The 18,401-nt window shown below is 40.7% G+C and overlaps 1 protein-coding gene across 1 annotated transcript; it reads left to right on the top strand.

Annotated features, from left to right (window-relative positions):
• The first annotated feature begins 8,742 nt into the window (after window positions 1-8,742).
• ftr83 (finTRIM family, member 83) lies at window positions 8,743-16,201 on the top strand. The gene is made up of 7 exons (XM_049591438.1): window positions 8,743-9,414; window positions 9,820-9,915; window positions 10,093-10,326; window positions 10,834-10,993; window positions 11,121-11,177; window positions 12,810-12,878; window positions 15,331-16,201. Exons 1-7 carry the CDS (start codon window positions 8,839-8,841, stop codon window positions 15,852-15,854), a joined length of 1,716 nt encoding a protein of 571 aa, XP_049447395.1. The 5' UTR covers window positions 8,743-8,838; the 3' UTR covers window positions 15,855-16,201.
• Window positions 16,202-18,401: the final 2,200 nt, after the last annotated feature.

Here is an 18,401-nt window from a genome sequence, read left to right as displayed (position 1 = left end):
TAAAGGTTGTAAAAAGTACACTGGCTACGCCTTAAAGTCACGTCTTGCATTACTTTATACAGCAGGCAGTTTCACCTCTCCATGTTTGGTCAGGTTTCTGATAAGCCAGTTTTCCTTCCTTCCTGCAGAGTAAAGGGAGCGCTCTGTGCTTACAGATTAACTACCTGTTAGCGGCGAGCAACACAGCCGAGGCACAAGAGTTTCAACATGGCTTTGATTTGTTTGAGAGTTCATAAGTAGGGCTGCAACTAACGATTATTTACGTTATCAAGTAACTTGCATTAATCGTTGTTGTCAATAAAATGACAGAAAATGGTGAAACATGCCCTGTGTAATTTCCTCTTCAGATGGTATAATTTATCCTACCAACAGTCCGAAAATCCAAAACAATACAGTTAATCATCATGTGTGACAGAGGAAAGCCTCAAATTCTCACATTTAAGAATCCTGAAACCAGAAAATGTTTGACTTTTTTCCACTGAAACAATTATGCCATGATCAAAATAGGTACAAATTAATTTTCTGTTGATCAACAAATCAATTATCAAATAATTATCGCAGCTCTATGTCTAAGTCCTGATAGACATGTGAAGACTATACAGTGCACATGTGCAAAATATTTCTTCCACAAAGCCATTATGCAGCATGATAATGCTTATGTTACATGATACTTTAATAAGACTTAGAGGTGTACCATGCAGTTACCATATGAAAACACACACAAGTCAAAGTAAAATCCAGCCCCAGATTCACCTTGCCATTTGTATTTTTGCAGCGCTTTGTCTCCTGGATGTCTCCTCCTCACAGTCTGGCACCTGATTACTACCTTTTAATAAAGCCCTGACCTCACCTGAGTGCCGTGGGACCCGAGCACAGCAGATAATAAGAAACTACAGGCAGAGGGCAGAGTCTCTGCAGGAAAACACACCATCACACACTGCCAGTGGGTCATAAGTAATTATTAAGAGGGATCACTTCTGTATGAGTCTGTACATTCTTTCTTTTAGGGAAATCCTGCTTTGTATACCTTTAATAACAAGCCTCTCTAAAAGGAGTAACATGTCTGCTACAAGTCCCAGTGTTCTTTAATAAAGCAGACTATGGCTCAGTCCAAGTTCAAGGAGAGAGGTCAACCTAGTTTCTGCAGAGTGAGTGCAGGAGAGCACAAATGGCTGTTTGATTAAAGGAAATGAGGCACACTACACTGAGTGTGAGTAATAAAAACAGGAAGACACAACACAGAAACATGTTCTGGCGATACTGTTAGATACACAAATATGAGGAGTACTGAAACAGACCAAATGTGAATGGGAACACAGCACTTGTAAGGCGCATCTCTGCTGTCACGACAGCCTCAGCCAGGAGATGGACAAAAACCAGCACATTTTAAATGAGTATGTGCTGATAATAACTGAAGTAATCCAAACTAGTGGACTCATATTTTTAAGGTGTCATAACATTAAGCAGATGTGACTTATGGACTATAGGCCTGGCACTAATAGTTCAGTAGGGATGAGTGAGAACACCATTATCTACATCTGTATCTGTTCGACCAACTATATTATCTGTATCTATATCTGCACTCTGAATGGGCGGGGTTTTAATCACAAGTGGGTGTGACTTAAACTGGAGATGGGTGGCCTTAAAGCGACACAAATTTACGCTTTTCTTTGTTTAGGTTAAAATGCTGTTAATAAGCTGATGGCACACTAAAATGTAAGTGAATTCCACCAGAGATAAAAACTCATAATTATACCATTCTTATATGGTTTTAAAAAACTCCAACCATTGCCAACCACGGCAAATCGGACCGAATGCGATGATTGGTCGAGTGTGCTGTCTGTCTTCCCCACCTGGAAGCCTCCGACTGATGTAACTGCTCGCGTAACATTACCGCCCTAATACTGAAAGAATATTGCAGAAAGAGCGAACACTAACAAAGAACTCGCTGCTGCAAGAGTCAGAACTTGGGTCAACATCAGCTCTGCTTTCGAGCGATGGCGAAGACTGATGCAGCTTCATCCTGCGCTAAAAAGGGACGAGATGGGTCAGGTATTTTTAGTTTGCTCTAATGTAACATAGGCTATAATGTTATATATGACAACACAGCATCCAGTTGCTAATGGCTAACGTTAGCCTACTGTAGTGTAGCCTCTGAAACATTAACGTTATCTTCCTTGTGCGTTTCCACTTAGTAGTAACGTTAACGCTACTATCTAACGTTAGCACTGTAACCTTATTCTAAAACACATCGGTCATCACTGACTCCGGTTGAGTTTTAAAACTCTAGGGTTGCGTTTGACTGTCTTGGTTGTAATGTTACACTCGCTCTCCTCTTCCGTGTATCTAACGTTACCATGCCAACGCCTATGTCTATCATAGTTGTAATGGAGGAGGGGGGAGTAGGCCTTTGGGGGGAGGTGGAGTTGCAGGAGGAGGGGGATGGGACTTTGGAGGGAGGCGGGAGTTGTGGATATTCAAATTTTTCTAAGTGCTCTGTGAAATGCAAGAAAGGTAAGAGTTGCTTTAAGGTGAAGTTGTTATATCTTGAATTTGATATGAGTTGATCAGAGGCCGCTATAGTTATTATTTATCAGAAACTGTTGACAGAGCAGTCTTAGAATTCAGCTTCAGATCATTTTTGATCCCAAGAGTAAGAGACTGAACACAACTACCCAAATGAAAAATATGAATATTGCCACATTTCACTGGGATGATACTTGTACTCGTAAGAAGCACATTATCTGTACCAGATACTTCTTTCATTCAAGTACTCAGCTCAACCCATAAGTTGGATGCTTCACCTCAGTAAAAGTACTCATACTACATTGTGAAAATACCTCTGTTACAAGTAAAAGTCCTGCATTAAAAATGTTACTTGAGTATGTAAGTACAATCAGAAAAACATATCTAAGAATTAAACGTAGAAGTATTCAATGCAAACATTTTTTAAAAAAATAATTTAATAAATAAAAATATTTGAAATAATTAAAAAAAAAGCAGCAAGTCCTCATTTTTCAGAAGCTGGAACCATAAAATATTATTGCATGAAAAATGTATAAACAATTATAAAAAGTTTCTGTTTAATTTTTGAAATAATCAACTAATCGTTTCAGCTGCACATGTACATTTTCATATGGTCTGTGCGCAAAAATCTCAATTTGTAAAGTATCTAATAACTCAAGTTATCATCAATCAATCAATCAATTTTATTTATAAAGCCCAATATCACAAATTATAATTTGCCTCACAGGGCTTTACAGCATACAACATCCCTCTGTCCTTTGGACCCTCACAGCGGATAAGGAACATATAACTTTAGTGGAGTAAAAAGAAAAATATTGCCCTCTGAAGTGTCGTAAGACGTGGCATGAGATTAAAATACTCAAGTACAGTAAAAGTACCTCAAACGGTACACTGGGAAAATGCACTTGGTTACATTCCAGCTCTGCTTGGCACAATATACTACACATGATAAGCAGTTTAAGATAACAAGCCAAACAGAAACTTCACAACAAGGTCAGAGCGCAGCAGCTGTCTTAGAAACTATTCAGGGGAAGTTCAAGGCAAGAAGCATGTTTGTTTTTTCTGACCCACACTTATGCATGTGATGCATACCTGACAGATGTTCATGTGATCATGTTTGCCCTTATAAACCTGTCGGCTATGAACCTGATTCTTAGGTGCCTTTTAAGTAGCTGCAGAATTTGAGGAGAATGATTGTGCACGCAGTCGCTCAGAATCAAAGTTAAGTTTAGTAAGTGTAGACCAAGAGGTTCTCCTTCTCCATAAAATTTCTATACTTTTGTTTTATGGAAGCAAAGTCCATCGCCTGGCTAGAACAGGGTTAAAGGCCAAGCTAGGCTGGTAGAAGAAAGTGCAGACAACAACAACAACAACAACAACAAAATCTGTAAAGAGGTGAAAATGTTTTGCAAGACAATGAAAAACACCTCACTGAATCAAGACCAGTTTCAGTTTGAGTTCCATTTTAAATGCTACTGGCACTGGCGTAATTTGTTATCAGATGAGCAAACAAGTCACAGTGACTCAACTGATTATGTTGGGGAAGCTGCTTTGAAAGCTATCAGTTACCTCACACTGGAAGTTTAACAACAGCAAAACTACTCGAGGGAGAAATATAGTTTGATTAAAGCTACTCCAAAAAAGTAGTTCAGACTATTTTATAAAAAGTGATGAAATTGACAATAAACATGTGATATGACATTCTGACAACATATAATCTAATAGTGCCGTCTTGTTCACAGGCCATACATAAAACTAAATAAATAAATAAACTAAATGTCAGCTTTGTTTTTTTATACAATGTCCATCAGTCCAGGTGGAGGTGTTGCACCAAGCAGGATTAATCTGTTAGCCATGTAACTAAAATAAAATAACTTCTCTGAACAGCAAAAATTAAAACTTGTGACTAACTGTTGTCAAATGGGATTCAAATACAGTGGAGAAGCATTGTTAAAAAAGCCTTTAGTTAACTACAAACTACACAAAAATTGGCAAAAAAAGTAAATTACCTATTTGAATCAATGTAAATATGAATGTAACTGAACTGTCTTTAAGTTTCTGTAAAACACAAACACTCACATTTCTTACTCCTATCTCGTCCAATACTGATGCTTGCTAAAATAAATATGATGCGAGTCTAAGTTTCGGACGTTCAGGGATGGCATGTAAATTTCCGCTCATTACATGCACCATGTATTTTTTTTAAAAAAAATTCCCTTTGCACAAGGACTGCACAGTTTTTGCTTGTTAAATGCATTAAGTCTTTTTTCAAGATAAATTTTGAACATTGGTTAAAAAAAAAAAAAAAAGTTTTTCAAACAAAAGCATGCCGCTAGCTTTAGAAAAAAAACATTGAGGTTTGGCGTAAAATAACTGTTTGTTACTAACGTGATATAACTTCATGTCATGTGGCATACATCACTGGCATAGTATGCTACACATACTAGTACACTATGTCATTATTAAAGTAACACAGTCAGAGGATTCCTGGTTCAAACCTGGGTTGGGGGTTCGAACCCCAGGGTAGGGGTTGCACGTTCTCTTTGTGTCAGTGTAGATATTCTCCGGGTACTCCAGCTTCCCCCCACAGTTCAAAGACATGCAGATTGGGTTAACTGGTGACTTCTCAACTGGCCGAAGGTGTGAATGTGAATGTGATTGTGAGTATGAATGGTTGTCCATTTCTATGTGTCAGCCCTATGCTCGTCTGGTGACCTGCCCAGGATGTACCCCGCTTCTTACCCAATGTCAGCTGGGATAGGCTCTCATCCCCCCTTCAACCCCTAACAGGATAAGTGGTTACATAAAATGAATAAATGGATGAATTTTTGGTTTCACAATGGACACAAACAATGGTTTTCCACATCAAAGTCCAGAGTTTGTTTTATCCATCCGCTGCCCCTCGCACCATGCGAACCTTCTTGCTTTTTATACTCGGGTAGTTGCCCGGAGCGTCAGCAAAGAAGATAAAAATGTCTTTATATAAATTCATTCTCGCAAATTTGAAAGAAGATCAGCAGCTGAAGGTCATTTGAAGGTCAAAATTATTACTTGAAATAAACCGAAAATATTTTATACCTAAATGTACAAATACGTTTTTTTAAACACTGATAGTTTTTACCTCACTGTCATCACTACACAGAGTTTCGGTTAGTGTTGCAGCACTTGCACTGAACAGTATGAGAGGAATTTTTCTTTCAAAATAAGACACTACACATTTAGTCTTGCATGTCAGCTGTAGTTACTGTTGTTGACGGACAACAGACCCTTTAATGCCTGGCACTGGGCTCTGGCCCTGCTGGCTCTAACACAATGGAATCTTTTAGGAGGCTTTCTCGGCCCTGCTGTTATCTGGGCTATCAAGTGTAGTCGCATTCCTATCTCCATTTCAACAACCCTGAAACTCCATGTTGACTGGGAGGTGTGTTCACTGTAAGGTGAAATCTACAGAGGGAGGTATTTTGCTGAGGAGAGGAAGAATTCTTAGAACTGCTTTCAAGGAGCACATTTTCTGATTTCTGATGGTGTTACAGTTCAGTTTAGTTTATAGTTTAGTTCCAGTGTTGACCTATAGAAACTGCAGTAATGAAAGGCAGTGTAAAATAGAGTTGATAATTAACTGGTTACAGGTGAGGTGAAGGTTAGGGACGTCCCTCTGGCTCAAGAAGGAAAACTGAAATTAACAAACTGCAACAAAGTGGTTTACAGTATATGGTGTCATTGCACTTCAGCCACTGACTGTATAATACAATGAGAAGAGTCACTGTCAATGCTGCTCACAGACAGAAACTGTACATGAAAACTGAAATTTTGCAGCTATTCACATGAAATCTAGACCAGACGTTGGTATTAACTCAATAAAACTACACTGATAAAGAAATCGTAACACTTCAATCCAAAACTAGAATGATCTCCTCTTGGTTTTATACCTCTGTGAATCAGTCAAGTCGCAGTGAAAGTTTACATCCATGTCAGTGCAGACTCATGAAGCCATGACAGTAGACAAGGTTTCAAATATGGATGTTGCTTTAAAGAGGCCACAGATTCTAAAACATGGATGCTGCCCATGTGTCTCCCCCCCTGCAGCACAGACGATCTCTACAGTCAGCACAGTTCAAGATTAGAGTCACCAATTCAATATCTGACCTTTTCCTGAGTTATGGCGATGAATATTATCCAGGAAAGGGTTTTTGCAGAACTTTATGATGTCACAGTGAAGTTGACCTTTGACCTTTTGGATATAAAATGTCATAACTTCATAATTTGATCCTATTTGACAAGTGTGTGAAATTTTGTCATAATTAGCATATGAATTCTTGATTTATGGCCAATAACTTGTTTTGTGAGATCACAGTGACCTTTAGATTTAACCTTTGACCTCCACAATCTAATCAGTTCATTGTTAAGTCCAAGTTGATATTTGTGCCAACTCTGAAGAAGTTCCCTCAACACTCTCTTGAGATATCGTGAATATTGAGAATGGAACATATGTACGGACAACCCAAAAACATGCCTCCGGCCACGGCTGTTGCTGATGTGGAGGCATCAGGTTTCTGTGCAATAAAGTGGAAAGACTCAGGAAAAAAGTTTTTAACATGCTAATTTATATTTATTTAATGTCTCTATGCTTGTATGTGTAAACATTTCTATCTGTTTTTGTGAACCACTTTGGTGTGAAACCTGTTGGCTTTTATAGGAACACACCAATTTATCGGCTGAAAGTCGATATCAGCCAATATTGACCCTGTTGACTGCCTTTGATCTATCAGCAAATAAGATGACATCCACTGATGGCAGATGTTTTTCTGTTGTCTCACATCAGTTTTGCGCAGGCTAAGAAAGCAAAGCTCAAGGCTAACAGCGTCCGTCATCCTGTGGATGATAGAAAACGTGTTTGGGACCAACACGTATCTTCCTAGAACATCTTCAGGAATTAGTAAACTCACTATCGCTGGGTGAGAGGAGGCACCCTTTCTTTCCCCTGATAATGCTCTGTTGTGAACAACAAATCTGTGCTGACATCAGCAACAGGAGAGCTAGTTAATGTTAGCTGTTAGCAGCCAGTGGCCGCAACTAGTGGCATTGAGTTACTCTGATGAAGCGTGTGGATGCTGACAGCTGAAATGCAGAAATACTAAACAAATTGCCTAAAAGATGCTCAAATGGATCGACTACACTGCTGGAAAAAAAATCTCAAAGCTACAATGTAAAACTGTCAGAATTGGAAGCTGAACTGAATTACCAAAAAAGCTAAGAGCTGAAAAACATTGCTAGAAAAGGTGGAAGCTTCAATGTAACACTGTCACAGGTTGAAAATTACCTGAAAAGGCTGCTTTGCATTTTAAAGGCATGGAAAGCAGATGTCTTAAAAGAGCACAATGCTTTGACATTTGAATGGTTTCTGTAACTGAAGGTATGCAGAAGCAGCAGTCAATCGAAAAATATTGATAAGTGCAATTACTTTTTACCTGTTTAAAGCTTAAACGAAGTCTGTAGATAATAGAAGGCAGAGTAGTAGAATTTCAAAGTGAAGTATATTAAAGATTTAAAGATTATTGTCAGTTCAAAAAAGATCCATGCCTGACACTCATAGGTCAAACAGCAGCGACAGTAGTGCTATATAGCTAGTAGGAGCAGTAGTAAAGTCTGTAGAAGTGAATAACAGAGTAAAAATGATCATTTATAATGTTGGAAATTTAGTGTGACATCAGTTTGTGCTGTGACTTAAGTGGGTATTGTCACATCCCCAAAGAGGACGGTCTGTCTTGAGGCACTCAGCAATAGAGTACGCTCAACCTGTGGTTTCCTCACACTGCATAGTTTCATAGATACCTAATGTACTTTATTGCTCATTTATATATGGGATGCAATTATGACTAATATTATTCCAAATAGCATTTGTCATGTTCTGTTTGAATCTCTTAAAAGCTCAAAAAGTATAAAATCCTCAAGGCCTATATTGTGTTTTATTTTTAAGGTGTCTACAGGAAATAATGATAATTTAAAAAAAAATTGAGGAACTATCCCTTCTTCTGTCAACACTCAAGGCCAAACCTTGTATCCTATGATCACACATTTCATTCATTCTCATTACATTCTGTAACTGATGGAAGCATTCACTGTGTCCTTTTCTTGCCCCGCCCTTGTTTGACTGGTTTCGGCTTAACCTGTTGAGCCGCCCTCTCTGTTTACTCTATATAACTTGCGCCAGTAGTACCTGTGGGATCACTTTGCCACTGTGCTGACACGAGTCACTGACTGCCTGAACAGCATCTTCACTGCATCAGAGGGAACAGCACTAAAATTGCCTCCATGTCATCTGACGGGGACGACTGCCACCTGTGTAAAGAGTACCTCAGGGATCCTGTGTCCATCCCGTGTGGCCACATCTTCTGCTCCGTGTGTCTAAAAACCTACTGGGACCATGCTGACCACACGGGTTCGTACCTGTGCCCGCAGTGTAGGGTCACCTACAACAAGAGGCCCACCCCGAGACGCCTGGGAGGTTCCCGGCACTCCACCCTTCAACGCAACGCCGAATCCTTTCCGCCGCCACCTCCGTCCCCTGACTACAACTTCGCAGGACCCCAGGATGTAGGCTGTGACATCTGCATTGGAAAGAAACACAGAGCTGTCAAGACCTGCCTGATGTGTCTGGCCTCCTACTGCGAGAAGCATCTCAAGCCCCATTATGAGTCAAACACTTTTAAAAGGCACAAGCTGGTGGATGAAATCGGCCATCTGGACAGACAGATCTGTCCCCAGCATCAGAAAGGTCTGGAGTTGTTCTGTCGCACTGACCAGATGTGTATCTGTGTGCTGTGTACGGTGAAAGAGCACAAAGGTCATGACATGGTGTCTGCCGAGCAGGAGAGGGCGGAGGAGCAGGTATGTTTTACTTAAAGTAACAGCACTGGATTTCTGACTGTCAACAGGTGTACTAGCAATTCTTAAATGCTTTGCTCAACATGACAAGTATCATTTAATGCACGTAAACCTTGTGAAATTTGTGACTCAATGGTGACACATGTAACTATCAGGGTTTATTGCACTAGTGACACAGTGGCAGGTAACGCATGACAAAGCAGCAGAGCAAGCACTTTGTGAGACGCACCCATACGAAAATAAGACTGCTACCTGCATGTGTTGCTTCCACTGTCAACGTCAATCTGCTAACTGTTACGATAGAGTCTAAGCTTAAAGTATTGTCGATTGAATGGTTTGTCATTTTGAATTGTTGATTTGTGGAGCTACTGTCATCATCAACAACAACCTCTATTGTTTTACCCATAGCAACGGCTGGGCGCCACCCAGGCTGAGATCCAGGAAAAGATTCATGACCGCCTCAAGCAGATGGAGCAACTAAAACAAGCTGTGGACTCACTTAAGGTTTGTGCCACCATCATCCATCACAGATAAAACCAGACGAACCACTGAAGTATGAATGGAAAGTTGAATTAGCTCCCAACACAGACAACATTCCTTTGTGTAAAAGTGATGACAGCCTGTTTCTCGCGAAACCAGTGCAACACCCTGTTGATTTATGCATCCTTGTTTCCGGTGCAGAACTCAGCCCACACGGCGCTGCAGGAATGCGAGAAGATGTTTGCCGACATGCTGCGCTCCATTGAGAGGATGCAGCAAGAGATGGCCAAGCTCATCTCCTCCAACAAGAGATCAGCACTCAACAACGCAGAGGGCCACATGGAGCGTCTGAGCCACGAGATCGCGGATCTGAAGAGGAGAGACAATGAGATCACCCAGCTGTCCCGCACCGAGGACCACATCCACTTCATCCAGGTAGCCACTCCAGAGTCACGAGATAGATTCAGTACCACCCTTACAGTATGATTTTGGCACAATATTCACCAATTTCCGAGAGTGTATCTTATCATGCACCAGTGGAGAGGCAAGTTTTTTTCCTGGACAGGTCACCAGTCATTCACAAACCAAGCAGACAGACAAACTTATGTTACTAAACATCACCTCTAATCAGGGGCGTTGGTTTCGTCTTAACATTGGGGTGAGACACATATAAAACGGGGAGTTCTGGGTTCTCCCACAGGAAATTTTGAGTATCAAACACTTGATTTAACTCGATCTAGGGAATAACATTAAAACATCCTGTATCCAACACTCACTGTGCATATCAGGTCTCAATGTTTATCAGCCACTGTAACTACTAAGTGCAAATGTACGTGCAAGAAGCTGAAATGTAGTTCAAGGTACAAAATGGAACAAAAGAACAGAACATTAATTTGAGGAGTACTTTATCATGACTGCGTTTCTGTTTGTTCTCCTTATCAGAGCTACCACATGCTGATAGCCCAGACAGAGGCCGAGGAGCTGCCTACAGTGAGCGTCAACCCCTACTTCACCTTCGGCCCAGTCACTAAGGCCGTCTCTGAGATGAAACAGCACCTGAATGAATTCGGCAACGATGAACTGGTGAAGGTAGCCAAGGCAGGTGAGTTCAAAAACACAGAAAATTGTAAAAGTGAATTTAAATATTTGGATATATATTCAATTCTCTGGTTTCACTATGAACATAACTCCACTGTTGCCAAGTTAATTTTTTTTTTTTTTTTTTGCAGTGAACAAAATGACCTTCTGTCAACTGGATGAATCCAAAAAGAGACGGTCAACAAAAAGTGAGTCATTCATTTAAGAAAATTATTTTCCTGTTGTTGATTTTATGTGGACAGCAAAGTAATGTGGTAATAACTATTGGAGATATCGGCCGTAGCGATGTCTGCCTTCTCTCAAATATAACAGAACCAGATGACACTCGACTTGTGCTGCTTAAAGTGTGAAGAAATACATTTGGAAAACTCAACAGCAATGTCTCCTCCTAGAAATCATGACCCTGTTACTCAAGATAATCCACAGACCTTGTTGTGAGCAGTCTCATGCAGGAACTATTTTCTTTCTACTGAACTACTCTCTCCAACCATATCACAGTGCAGAAGGAAGTGTGCATCTACTCATGGCTGAGAGGCTCGCGATTGTGACACTGTGAGATGTACACATTTATGGCGTCCTCCTCGGCTGAGCTGTAATGTTAGCTAGCTCAGTGGTGCTAGGTAAGCTAGCAGTAGATGCACCCTTCCTTCTGGGCACTGATGCGGTTGGTGAGTGTAGTTCGGTAGAATGAAAATGGATCCTATACAAAACTAGGGCTGTCACGATAACTGCTATATTTCAATACTGCTGCTATTGACAAGCTAACTGCTAAGCATGGCAAGCAACTGCAACAACTGCTATATTCATGTTTTCATGGTAGCGACCTATGATATAAACACCAGCAGCACGATGAGCCGTTAAGCCTCTATTCTGCTCTGAGCGCTGTATGTTTGCCTTTTTTCTGGTCACCGAGAGTAGAAAAATATTTAGCTTTGGGTAAAATGCTGCAGCTGCTCGTCACTGTCACTTTTTACTCAGCTGTCCAATCACAGCAGAGGAGGGGTGGGACAAATTCCACAAAGACCAACCATCACATCGAACAACAACAAAAACAAAAGGAGAAATAAATACTGGACCAACACAGAGTGGTGGGTCCGTCCTCTCGCCCTGTATGCTTCAACCTTCCCTTCATCCAGAGCGACTACTCTATGTTGTGTCAACATTTTTACTTCTGTGGATATTCAGTATCATAGCAACAAGATGCAACCGAAGCATGAAGCTGAAAAAACACTGCACCCCTTATTGCACCTCACAATAAACTGCTCGCATCGAGGTCTATGGATTGTCTTGGGTAACCAGGTCATGATTTCTGGAAAGAGACACTGCTATTGATTTTTGCAAATGTATTTTTTGGTGCTTTGAGCACCGTAAGCCAAGTGCAATCTAGTTCCATCATATTTGAGAGATGGCAGACATCTCTATGATCAAAATCTCCAACACTCGGCAACTCACACCAAAGTGATCTAGATCAATAAATAGCACTGCATGCAAGAAGAAAAATATGTGTTTTGGATTTTAGGGTGAATTGTCCCTTGAAGCATCACTGAACTAGGGACAGATTTACAATTTCCCTTGACTTCAATAGGGCTTTGTGTAGTCCTGTTTGATGTTATTCATAAGAGGGCAGCCTGAGGTCACTCAGTTACCACATGGTTAAATTTTTACTGTGATTATAATGTCAAACCACCGGCAGTAAATAAACACACTCCTTTGAAATACAATGTTGCTGTTCAGATCAGTCAAATAAAAACACAAATCTTTATAATCCATTATGCCACTATCACTATTTTCTAATACCATATACATATTTGCTTTCACAGATGAAGAAGCCCCCGTGTACAAGTCTCTTCCAGTCCAGGAGCCTCAGTACAGGGACGAATTCCTGAAATGTGAGTTTCAGCTCCACTCATACTGTTTTCTGCTACGACACAGATCGCTGCTCTCCCTGCTCTGTTCAGTGCATGAGGCAAATTAGCTGCTGATGAGGTTCTCTGTCAGACCCTGTGGCTGACCACAAAATCTGGTTCTAGTAACTACTGTATGTTCTGCAGTGTTGACAGAGGCTGGGACTGACTCATTACAAATATATTAGCTGGCACTTACGCAGCTGTGTGATTTCGATTAAGTTTGCAGTTTAAGAGCTCCCTCCTTGTTTCAACTGAGGGCAAAACAAGCTGATGTTCACTAACCAGTCAGATTACAAACAAAAGTAATAAGTAATCATTTTATTATTTGTAATATTATAAGAATGCTGATCTTTGAGCACATTGCCAGTTATAACTAATAGTTGACTAAAACAAACTTTATCGTCTTTAAGGGGTTAAACGGTTGTGGGTCTCACCTTGCTGTTACAGTTAAAATTGTAGTTGGTGACTTAATAAAAAATGAACTTTTTGTCACATTTGCTGAGCTGTCACTATATCCTGACAGTAGTACATAAGACAGATGGTCTGTGAAAAAATCATATTCCTCGTCATTGCAAGAATCCACTTCACGTGAATGAAAACAACCAATTACAGCCGAAAAGTCTCTAATGCAGCTGTCAATCACGTCAAGCCAAAATGAAGCACCCTCTACCGGCCGAAGCAAATTTTCTCACTTTACAGTAAACAGTCCACTAAAATATGTTTCTCAAAACATTTGATGCAAGAAATAGGCAATGCTTGGCTGGTCCAGACCTTTAAATCCACCTCCTCCACTGGGTTTGAGTTGACTGATATTGTCTGGCATCGTGACATGAAAAAGCAATACAACCAATACAACCAATGTGTGCATGTGATTAGTAGTGTTAATATCATCGCCATGGAGATAATTCTTTTCAATCCACACTGACCTGCAATTAGCATTTCTGTGAACAGAAGCAGCTGCTGCTGACCGAACTGCCTTCGCCAGGCTGACTGACAACAGACATTTACTGAACCAAAAACATTTTTCACGTCAGCTCATTGGAAAAGAAATCAACAGTGTTTACATTTATTGATTCATTGATTTCCCCAACCACGGTAGTGAGTGAGGGGAATCTGCCACTCACAGACAGATTGGGAGCTGATCAATAAATATACAGTTAATAAATTAAAAAACAGCTGTCTGCGCAGATTACACTTCATTAAATGCAACACGGATAGACTCGGACGCAGAGACCCCCTGTGTAAAAAAATGCAAGGGGTTTCTGGTTACCATGGAGATGACTGAAACCTTTCGTCAAAGCATACACTGAAAATGTTACACTGTTTTATAAATTCTATTGATCAACACTAATCAAAAGCGTAAAGCACCCTATCATAAATCAGGCTTAATGCTGTTGTTAAACTGTTGTCAAGCAGTTTGCCGCAACCGATGGGGAGTAATAACAACAATGATGATTGACAAGATAGATGCTGCTATCGAGGCTGCTCTAAATTCTCACGTCTTGCACGACATCATAGTTTGTTTTTACTTTAATCCGCTCCTCTCTTGAAACCCCTGCAAAACAGCTAAGTTGGCATGACTACGCAGCAGCTTGGACTTAAAAGGACGTTAGAATCAGTGGATAGGTTGGTCTGTAGTGACTGGTTCTGGAAAATCAAATGGAAATTGGTTAGAGTGGAAGCAAAGTCAAGCTGAAGATGGAAATGGAGTGCGACGAGCTGACAGTTCTGTCTGATATCACACAAAGGCAATGCAGTAAAAGGATCTCTATTTATATTTGATCAGCGCTGCCTAGTTTGACAGTTCGACCATAGATCTTGAGCAGTGATTGACAGCTGTGTTAGAGACTCCTCTGCTCTGATTAGTTGCTTTCCTTTAGCCGCATTTGTTTCTAGCAAATGCTATTAGGAGCACTACGAGGAGGGGAACGTTCGTTTGTTTTGCGTACTACTGTGTGGATATAGTGACAGTTATAGCAAGTATGACATAAAGTCTTTTTTATGAGCGTTACCAACGTCACTTTTAAATATGCACTTTGTTAGATGGACTTTGTTTGTGGTCAAACTCACAAACAGTGTTGATACCTCTGGCATTCCAGATAATAGGCCGGAAGATAATAGGCCGGGCAGATCTAAGAGACGCCACCGTGTGTCCCACCAACTGTGACCAGCAGAGGTGGAAATAAACAGCAGGCAGGTGACGTCCAAGCCCAGTTATTGTTCTGATTTCTGTGTGCAGCCAGAGGGTCTCTCACTTTTCCTTTTGCAGCAGTCTGTTAAAGTCTAACAGAACTAATAATCCAAATTACTTGCAGCTAATGGTGCAATGGTGAGGGGTGCTTCAAGGCTTTGACAACCTTCCTCATTTACATTTACAAACAATTCAAGTTAACTGCTTCCTTTTGTGAGGTAAATGTTCAATTTGTTTTCCTAGATGCTTGTGACCTCACCCTGGATTCAAACACAGCCTACCGACAGCTCTACTTGTCTCGAGGAAATAGGAAAGCCGCCCTTAAGAGAGACCCCCAGTCCTACCCTGACCACCCTGCCAGGTTCGACTCCCTGCCCCAGGTCCTGTGTAAGGAGGCTCTCGCTGGAGGAGCTTACTACTGGGAGGTTGACTGGAGTGGGGAGGGGGCTGCCATTGGAGTCACCTACAAAGGCATCAAGAGGACGGGCTACGGAGACAGCTGCCGCATCGGCTACAACCGCAAGTCCTGGAGCCTCTTCTGCTCTGATTCCAGCTACTCCGCCCGCCACAGCAAAGACCAGATAGAGATCAACGCACCCTACTCATCACGTATCGGGGTGTTCCTAGACCACGCTGGGGGTACACTCTCTTTTTACTCCGTAGGGGAAACCATGACTCTCATCCACCGCTTCAAGGCCTCCTTCAGCGAGGCGGTCTATCCAGGCTTCTGGGTTTGGTACGAATCAGCCATTGCGCTCATCCAGTGATTACACTTCCAATGATCAATGTACAACTGTGATTTAGTTTTGGTATACATTTACAGAACAAAAACATTACTATTCTTTGATTATATGTCATAATTACTTTGCAATATTGAATTTTTTAGACTATATACACAATGTGCTGAGGATCAGGGGAGCTGTTCTTGATGACTGTGAATGTTCTGCAAATCAACATGTGTGAATGAACTGTCAGATCAGGTGTATGAAGTAAATGCATTTAACTTATAATTACAAATAAGGAAGGCTCTACTTGATTGAAATATGTCATGATCATTTATACTGATTATGATACACTTATTTTTTATCAATAAACATTTTATAAAAAAGGCAAACTGTAATATCCTTGTTGCATTTTTTACATCTCACCTCTATTATCACTGGGGTCACAACGTTGTGAAATTTTCTTTGTAACAGTCTCAGAAAATATAACCGTATACAATATTACATCATTATTACAATTATTAATATTATTAGTTACAATGACCCTTCAAGGAATTATCATAATTGTCAAGAAGCAAATGAGATGTGCATGCACATGTGAGATTCTTTGTCCCGTTGCATTATTTGTCAGTGCGAGAGCTAGCTGTAGCAACAGTCTGTCATTATCTAAAATGGATGAAATTAAAGAATATATGTAGAACATTCATTGTTCAAACCCTGTTCAGCTTGCTTGCGTAGTGTTTTTGTTATTATGACAGGATATTTACTTTCTATATAACGGACATGCTGCTCATTGGGAAGCAGTGACTCTCCTGCGTAGAGTCTTTAAATGCATTACATTTCTGGATTTTCAGCCCATGATGAAAGACATTTCATGGTATTTCTACCCTCACTTTAAATTATCATTATCAATAAATCACTTTTTGGTTAAGATTAGCGTAGAAAAAAAGCAAAACTGAAGCCCACACGACAAAACAAAGGATCAAACTGAGAGGCCGTTTACATGTTGCCGGCTATTTTCATAAACGGACATTTCACCGTCTCCGTTTTCAAAAAGATCTTCGTTTACACTTACCCATGTATATATACACACGCCATACCTGTAGGTGGCAGTGTAACGAGAAGCTCAAGCCTTCCATGTATCCATTGTCACCATAACAACATAGGTCGCACTTTTGACACAGGCGCAAGTTACGGCGCATACTGTGACGTTGGCTGCCTATAACTCCGTTTATCTCAGTTTACATGCAAACGCGCAACCGGAGTTTTCCAAAATCTCCACTCTGGCAGGAGTTTTTAGAAAGACTCGTTTTCAGAGGAGAAATCTCCGTTTGCGTGTAAACGAAGGGCACAAACGAAGGAAGATGTCTCCGTTTATCAAAATCACCGTGTATGTGTCAACGGCCTCAAAGACTGAACTGAAAATCAAGACTTAAATACAAACTAGTCTGACGAGGGGATGAAGTGCAGGTGGAAAAGGGTGGAGAAGCTCAGGTGAGGGGAATAAAGTGATAAGGTAGGAGAGCGGGCAGGGAGCTGATTGGCTGAGAGAAGCTCTGGAAAGGGGACAGACTAATGAGGCTGATGCAGGGCAAGTGTGTAGATTGGCAAATGAGGAAAAGGCAGCACAGGAACACAGGAGGGGAAAAACACAATAAATCAAAACTTAAAAACACAGAAAACACAATCCTGTTAATAATAAACTGACTAGAGTGAAGAGAAGGCAGCTGAAGTTATTCTACAGATACAACTCAGTCCAGTCTTCCCAAAAAGTCTACAGGCATCAGGGGCCTGTATCACGAAGCGAGATCAACCTTTCCTGGGTTACCCAGACCTATCCTGGGTTGACTAACCCTAACAATGGCAATCAGGATCGGTATCACGACGCTGGATATCAACTCGGTAACTCAACCCAGGATTGCTTTATCAAGAGCCGTGAACGCGCACACAGCGGACCAATCACAATCATGAGAGAAGCACAGCGTCACTGAGCGTCCTCACAGAGCGCCGTATGTGAGGGGAAAAAAGGTATTACTCGTGAGGATCAGAGATTAATTCTACTAAAATATGAGGAGGAGAAAAGCAACTTTACAGAAAAGGCCAACACCGTGGCAGCTGCAGGAGGAGGAAACATGCGTGGCAACGCATAACAGTATGAATAATGTTTAGTTTTAGTTTAGATTAGTTTATTTGCACATCATATTAAAAACAGACAGTATAAAATTTACAAGATTAAAAAAAGAAAAATGCCAGAGAGGTTAGAAGCCACTAAAAGCTTATCAAAGAAATTCCCCTGTCAAAACATCAATGAAATCACATAATAGAGAAGAAAAAAACGGGTCAGGAAAGAAGAAATAGAGGAGGAGAGAGGGAAAAATCAAGACAAAACAAGGTAGCAAATAAAATGATGTGTAGGTTAAATTATTCATCACTAGTTCAAGTAGCTACAGTACCTGCACCTGTACATCTGACACTGATCACACCCTTGAATCCCATGAAATCAATGCTGCGCAGATGAATTGCGTGTATTATCGTCTAACATCAATGCGTCTGATAAATTGGTCTTCTTTGTCATAACGTTATATATGCTAC

This window comes from Epinephelus fuscoguttatus, linkage group LG12 (assembly GCF_011397635.1).
Source record: "Epinephelus fuscoguttatus linkage group LG12, E.fuscoguttatus.final_Chr_v1".
Taxonomy (NCBI): domain Eukaryota; kingdom Metazoa; phylum Chordata; class Actinopteri; order Perciformes; family Serranidae; genus Epinephelus; species Epinephelus fuscoguttatus.
This window is presented reverse-complemented; position numbering and strand designations above follow the sequence as displayed.

What these genes read in the sequence shown, in the direction of transcription:
- ftr83 (XM_049591438.1), top strand. Translation starts at nt 8,839, where the DNA reads ATGTCATCTGACGGGGACGACTGCCACCTGTGTAAAGAGTACCTCAGG. An exon ending in ACCACATCCACTTCATCCAG is followed by an intron (nt 10,327 to 10,833) that starts GTAGCCACTCCA and finishes TCTCCTTATCAG; the next exon opens with AGCTACCACATGCTGATAGC. An exon ending in CAGGGACGAATTCCTGAAAT is followed by an intron (nt 12,879 to 15,330) that starts GTGAGTTTCAGC and finishes TTGTTTTCCTAG; the next exon opens with ATGCTTGTGACCTCACCCTG.